The sequence below is a fragment of the Rhincodon typus genome, chromosome 7 (assembly GCF_021869965.1).
Source record: "Rhincodon typus isolate 14 chromosome 7, sRhiTyp1.1, whole genome shotgun sequence".
Lineage (NCBI taxonomy): Eukaryota > Metazoa > Chordata > Chondrichthyes > Orectolobiformes > Rhincodontidae > Rhincodon > Rhincodon typus.
In genome coordinates, this window is record NC_063338.1 from 14,652,596 (window position 1) to 14,659,922 (window position 7,327).

General features: G+C 42.7%; 2 protein-coding genes across 3 annotated transcripts in view; one reads left to right on the forward strand and one right to left on the reverse strand.

Annotated features, from left to right (window-relative positions):
• ube2g2 (ubiquitin-conjugating enzyme E2G 2 (UBC7 homolog, yeast)) overlaps positions 1–6,915 on the reverse strand; it is a 35,882-nt gene extending 28,967 nt beyond the window's left edge. Inside the window, exon 1 of the mRNA XM_020511600.2 lies at positions 6,788–6,915. Within this exon, the coding sequence (XP_020367189.1) occupies positions 6,788–6,830 (43 nt within the window). The 5' untranslated portion in view covers positions 6,831–6,915. The remainder of the gene's footprint in view (positions 1–6,787) is intronic.
• Position 6,916: 1 nt separating this feature from the next.
• The window catches only part of pofut2 (protein O-fucosyltransferase 2), a 23,849-nt gene continuing 23,438 nt past the window's right edge, over positions 6,917–7,327 (forward strand). For both annotated transcript variants that reach the window (XM_020511601.2, XM_048598596.1), the window contains exon 1: positions 6,917–7,145. In XM_020511601.2, the coding sequence (XP_020367190.2) occupies positions 7,009–7,145 (137 nt within the window). In that variant the 5' untranslated portion in view covers positions 6,917–7,008. The remainder of the gene's footprint in view (positions 7,146–7,327) is intronic.

The window sequence follows — 7,327 nt, forward strand, 5'->3', positions numbered from 1 at the left end:
GCTGACGTTTCCGGCCTTTCTGAAGAAGGGTCGAGGCCTGAAACGTCAGCCTTCCTGCTCCTCTGATGCTGCTTGGCCTGCTGTGCTCATCCAGCTCTACACCTTGTTATCTGCAACAGAATTAAGAACGGTACTGGTTATCTGCAGGACTGATTCGATAAACCAAGTTGTTCCATAAAACTTTATGCATATTTTCACAAATAAATAAAAGTTGCTGCTTTGAATCCATGTGGCTCTTAGCTCCTTCAAGGGATATGCAAAATATTTATACTTGGGTCCCTTCCCTTCGGATTAGTTAGTTTTTGTCAAAATTTAAACTTTCTTTCCAAGGTTCACTGTTCTCTGAAGATCATATTGTTGATTGCCAACTGTTGCCTTGCTCAACTTTTTCATTTTCATTTCTGCCGATAGGTTGCTCATCAACATCCATTATAAGCTCACAGTCTCATACAAGGTACAGCAGCACCCTCTGGTGACAGAAAGCAATTGCTACAAGAATCACACCCAGTAAATAAAAGCAACGCACTGAGGATGCTGGAGATCTGAACCAAAAATAAAAAGTGCTGGAGAAACCTAGCATGTCTGACAGCATATGCAAGGAGAGAAACAGAGTTAATGCTTTAAATCCAATATGACTCTTTGATGCAGATGCTGCCAGACCTGCCAAATTTCTCCAGCAACTTCTATTTTTACTTCACTCAAATGGAACCAGAATTTGTTCAAGTGATTCTTTGTACTCTATTGATTGTAAATAACTGCATGTCAATGGTGGCTCAATTGGTAGCTCTTTGACTTCAGAGTCAGAACCCTTATTCATTCAAGATCCATTCCAGAACTTAAGCTCAATCATCCAGGTGAAATAACTCAGGAAGTGCCATTGAACCAGGCTCCTGTTTTCAAAGATGACACAGCCTGGAAGCACTACGAATGACAAGGAGGATAAAGATTTGTTGAAAGGATGGACAAGTAGCAGATGAAAGTTAATGCAGAGCAGTGTGAATTGATACGTTACGGTCCAAAGAATGAGGACTCGGAAAAAATAAAGAATACAATTCTTAACTCGGAGCAGAAACAGAGGGTATATATGTGCAAATCATTGAAGGTAGATGGGTACGTTAAAATCCTGGCACTGCAGAGCTAGGATTTGTTAAACAGAGGCAGACTAGAGAAGCAAGAAAGCTTTGCAAATACTGATTTGGCCTCAACATCAGAATTTAATTCAATTCTGGGTACCACACTTTGGAAAGGAGGTGAAGTCATTTGGGAAGGTGCAGAACATATTTAGAAGAATAGTTCCAGGAATGGGGGACTTCAATTATATGGACAGATTGAAAACCTAGTTTGAGAGATTTAGTAGAGGTTTACAAAATCAGAAGATCGTAATTTCAAGTCCCACTTCAGTATGTCATCGAGGGTGGAACTCTGATGCAGTGCTAGAAGAGTGTTGTACGAAATTTTAAACTCTGCCCTCATGGATGGACCCGAAATATGCCAACACATTATTTCAAAGAAGATTGGATGTGTTCTCCCTGTTGTCCTGCCCGTTGAACTACTCTTCAAACTGCATCACAAAGAAATGTTCACTGGCTAGTTGAACTTGTTTTCATATTGTTCCATTCAACTTTATACATATTTTCACAAATAAATAAAAGTTGCTGTTTTGCGTACCATGTGGCTCTTATCTCCTTCATGGGATACGCAAAACATTTATACTTGGGTCCCTTCTCTCATGTTCGGATTAGTTAGTTTTTGTCAAAATTTCAACTTTCTTTCCAAGTTCCACTTTTCCCTGAAGATCATATTGTTGATCGCCAATTGTTCCCTTCCTCAACTTGCACGTTTTCATTTCTGCCAATAGGTTACTAATCAACATTTACTGTAAGCTCACCGAGTCTCACAGCTACCTTGACCACATTCCCTACAAGTCAAGTTTTTGCACTCAATTCCTCCTTCTCTGTCACATCTGTTCTGACAATGACACCTTCCATGCCAGTACTCTTGAAAAGTCTACTTCATGCCTCAACTGAGGATTTCTCTCAAATGTGGTTGACAGGGCCTTCAACCAAGTCTCACCCCTTTCAGCTCCCTCCAAGGACCACCATGGAGTTCCCTTTCCATTTTCAATGAGTCATTCTCCTTGATTTCTTCCTTTCAGTGTCCTAAAATGGACCAGTCCTTTGTGACATCCTGGTCTAAGTCCTAAATCTCTCCCATGCAAGCACAGGGGATGCAACACATCAAATTTTCCCCCCTTTTTTTTTACATTATCCTACTCTCAAATCCAGTGATTTACTTGCAATTCTTTCAATTTAATGTGCTGTGTTCACAGATCACATTAGTGTCTCCTCCACTGAAGGGACCAAACAGTTTGAGCAGTTGCTTTGAGAACACCTTTGTGCTGTCCACAAGCACTACATTAAGTTTCTGATTTCCTGTCACTTTAATTCTCCTCTCCACTCCCAATCTGTCCTCAGCCTCATACATTGTTTTAATGAAACTCAATATTAGTTCATGGCACTGCACCTCAACTTCGAAATCTGCACTTTACAACCTGCTGGACTCAACATCTAAGTTAGACCATTTCAGATCATAAGCACTGCTACATTTTCACCCCCTCCAAACATTAGGAATTGGTGATGATTCTGTTATTCCTATTTCGACCTTCTTTGGTCACATCTTTTTTTTCACTACTTGTCCTATAACCACTAAACCTTTTTGCCTTTCAGTGTCATTTCCTACCGTCAAATCGATCATAGTAAATTACTCAGATAGCATCTGTTACTCAGGCAACATCTATCAAAATAGAAACAGAACTAATATTCCTGTTGATGATCACTCGATTCATTAATTCCATCGATTGCCCAGGTATGTCTTGTACACAAAAGGCAGGATAAATCCAACCTGACCAATTACTACCCAATCAGTCTACTTTCAATTGGCAGTAAAGAGATTGTACTATTGATGACACTTGCTTTCAAGCAGCACATGCTATTAATAACCTGCTCACTGATGTGCAGTCTAGGTTCTGCCAGGGCCACTATGCTTGCGACCTCATCACAGCCTTGGTTCAACACAGATAAAAGTGCCGAATTCTAAAGTTGAGGTGAGAGTGACTGCCATTGGCATCAAGATCACGTGACTGAATGTCGCATCAAGGAGCCTAGCAAAACCAGAGCCAATGGGAAGCAAGAGGAAAACTCTCTATCGGTTGGAGTCATACCTGGAATGTAGGAAGATGGGTTGGGGTTATTGGAGTTCAATCATCTCAGTGCCGGGCCTTTGCTGCTAGAGTTTCTCAGGATAGTATCCTAGGCCTAATCATCTTCAGTTGCTTCATCAATGACTTTCCCTCCATCATAAGAACATTGGGGATGTTTACAAATGATTGTATAATGTTCAGCACCATTTGGAACTCCTCAGAGACTGAAGCAGTCCATGTCAAAATGCAGCAAGACCTGGTCAATATCCAGGTTTGGGTTCACAAATGGCACGCAGCACTTGCTCCATACAAATGCTAAGCTATGACCATCTCCAATAAGAGACAATCTAACCACTGCCCCATGACATTCAATGACATTGCCATCAACGAACCCCCTCTAACAACATCCTGGGGGGTTACCATTGACCAGAAACTAAACTGGATTAGCCATAAAAATAGTGTCTAGAAAAGCTAGGCAAAGGTTAGAAATACTGTAGTAAATAACTCATCTCTTGATTTCCCCAAAGCCTATCCACGACCTATAAGGCACAAGTCAGGAGTGTGATGCAATACTCCCCACTTGCCTGGACGAGTGCAGCTTAAACAACACTCAAGAAGCTTGACACCATCCAGAACAAAGCAGCCCATTTGAATGGCGCCACATCCACAAACACCACTTCCTCCACCACCAATGCTCACTCACAGCAGTATGTGCCAGCTACAAATTGCACTGCAGAAATTCACCAAGAATCCTTAGATAGAACCTTCCAAACCCATGATCATTTCCAGTTAGAAAGGAAACGGCAGCAGATACACGGGAACACCACTTGCTGCAAATTCCCTTCCAAGTCACTCACCATCCGGACATTGCCATTCTTGTGTCTTTAGGATAAAATCCTGGAATCCACCCCCGCCCCCAAAGGCATCGTGGGTCTACCTACAGCACATGTATTGGCGCAATCCAAGAAGACAATTCACAACCACCTTCTCAACGGCAACTAGGAATGGGGAATAAATGCTGCTCCAACCAATGACACATGAAAGAATTTTTCAAAAGTAGTCAGCAGGTCCTGCAGAATCTGTCCCATGAGTCACAAGTGAATTAAAATAAGATTCTACTTTCACAGATACTGCCAGACCAGAGTTTTTCCATCACTACTTGTTTCGGTTCCTGGTTTCTAGCATTAACAGTGTTTCACCTTTTTTTTGTCAATAAAGTGAAGGTTGTTATGATATTGCTGTATGTGGGACCTTCCTGCATCCATATCATTTGCTGTGCAATGTACAACAGTGACTGTATTTCAAAAGTAGCTCACTGGTTGTGAAGTGCTATAGCATAGCCCGAGGTCTTATAAAGGAGCTATTTAAGTTAAGCCTTTCTTGCAGAATTAAACTTGTAACATGTTTTGGGGACACAGGCCACATTACATGACAATATGCAAAGCTGCCGCTGCCGTAAGACCTAAAATGTAAGAGATGTAGGCCATTCAGATCATTAAATGTGTTCTGCCATTCAATGAGTGTGATCTGATAATCCTCAACTCCACTTTCCTACCAGTTCCCCATAATCCTTGATTCGTTAACTGATTAAAAATATATCTTCACCTTGAATACACTTACGGACCAAGCGTCGACAACCCTCTACAGTAAAGAATTCCACAGGTTCACTACCCTCTGAGAAGAAATTCCTCCTCTGTCTTAAATGAGTGATCTCTTATTTTAACTCTCCCACAAAGGGGAATAACCTTTCTGCATTTATCCCATCAAATTCCTCAAGAATCTTATACATGTTTCAATGAAGTCTCCTCTCATTCTTCTAAATTCCAATGAGTACGGGCTCAACCTATTCAACCAATCCATGCAAGAAAACCCCTCCATACCTGATGTCAGTCTAGCGAATCTTCTCTGGACTGCCCCTAATACTAGTTTATCTTTCTTTATCTAAGGGGGCCAAAACTGCTTGCCGTATTTCACTGGGTTTTGACTGGTGCCTTGTGTAGTTTTAGCAAGGCCCTCCTACTTTTATACTTAACTTCCTTTGAAATAAAGGCCAACATTCCATTTGCTTTTCCTATTACCCACCGAACACGATTGCTAGCTTTTCACGATTCATGGATGACGGCTCCCAAATTCCTCTGTACTGCAGCTTTCTGTGATCTTTTGTCATTTAAATAATATTCAGCTCCTCTATACTTCCTGCCAAACTGCATAACCTCACATTTTCCCACATTACATTCCATTTGTTAAGTTTTTGTATACTTACTTAACCTGTCATATCCCTCTACAGACTCTTTGTGTCATCTTCACCACTCACCTATTTTTGTGTCATCCACAAACTTTCCTCATCCAGTCATTTATATATGGTAAATTATGATGTCAGCACTGATCCATGTGGTATTCCATTTGTTACAGATCCCCATCCTAGAATTGAATCCCTTATCCCAACTCCAGCTAACTAATATAAAACAATCCTTATCTATACTAATATACAACCCCCAGTTCCATTGACTCTTATTAATTAGCCTAATATGTGGTACCTTATCAAACACCTTCTGCAAATCCAAATATATTAAATCCACTGTTTTCCATTTATCTATACTGCTTGTTACCTCCTCAAAAGAACTCTAGTAAACGTCAGGGATGATTTCTTCATCGTGACTCTGCTTGATTATATTATGCATTTCTGAAATACTATTAATTCCTTTATAATAGACTAACATTTCACCAACAACTGACATTAAGCTATCTGTTCTACAGTTACTGTTTTTGTCTCCCTCCCTTTTGGAATAAAGGTGTTACCTTGGCAGTTTTCCAATCCTCCAGGCCCTTTCCAGAATGTAAGCAAAACTGGAAGATCACCAGCAGTACAATCCACTATCTCTGTAGCAACTTCCTTTAATATTCGAGGACGCAACACATCAGGCCCAGGGGGAATTTTTCGATCTTTAACCCAATTAGTTTCCCTAGCATTTTTTCTCTAGTGATAGATTTATTTGCATTTATTTTCTCGCTCCCTTTTGCCCCTGGATTACTTAGCAATGTCAGCCCCATAGCCATGTCACTCAGTTTACAGTAATCATAATGATGACAAACTAGTGGTTACTACACTGGAACAAAAACAGAAGTTGCCGGAAAAGCTCAGCAGGTCTGGCAACATCTGTGAAGAAAAAAAATAGTCAGAGTTAACGTTTCAGGTCCGGTGACCCTTCCTCAGAACAGCAGGAACTATACTGGAAATGTGCTGGCAGTAATTAGCATTTAGCCTTGGATCAGCAGCAGCACTCTCACCTCTTCGAGACCTGATCGCACGATGTGGATCATTGAAGGTCTAAGTACCATCTGCCTGTCCAGGAGAAGAATTCCCTATTTAATATTCCCTACGTTTTTCCCTAATTCAAGTGCCTTCAAACCCAAGGCCTTCTCCCATCTCCAGAGAGCTCTTTAAGTGGCCCCAACGCCCGATGATCCGCCGCCTCTGGGCAGTCCCAGGGCTCCAATGCCCCAATGCCCCAATGCCCTCCCGGGCGCTGAGGCCTCTCTTTTACCACCCCCCCCCCCAAACCCCTCACCTTCTCTTTCACAACTTACGCTTGTACTCGGCCATCAGCCGTTTCAACGCTGTCCCTGCCATCGCCGCGACCGTTAACGACGTCACGAACGGGCGGGTGGGGGGAGAAAAGGAGGGAGGACCGGTTACACCGACGCACCGCTCCTACTTCCGGTAGGGGGGGAAGGGAATTTAGCGACGCACTCCTCGCGCGCTTCTTCCGTTCCTTCCTTTGTCTTCGCCCCGTGGGGGACATGCCAAGATGGCGCTGTTGCCCCCTGTCCTCTGTCTTCTCGTCGGTATGGCTGCTCTTGGCGGCGGCCAAATGTACGGGGACGGGGGAGCTTTCAGTCCCGGGCAGACTGGCGGCAACGGGGCGTCGGTGGCTCAACAACGCAGGTAACGGACAGGGAGCAAAAATCTCAACAGAGGCGGTCATAACGGAGGGGAGCGACAGTAATGCTTACCGGGGTCAGTAATAATGGTGAGAAATGACGAGAATACTTACCGGGGTCAGTAATAACGGTGAGAAGAGACAGTAATACTCGACGGGGTCAGCAATAACGGTGAGTAGTGACAGT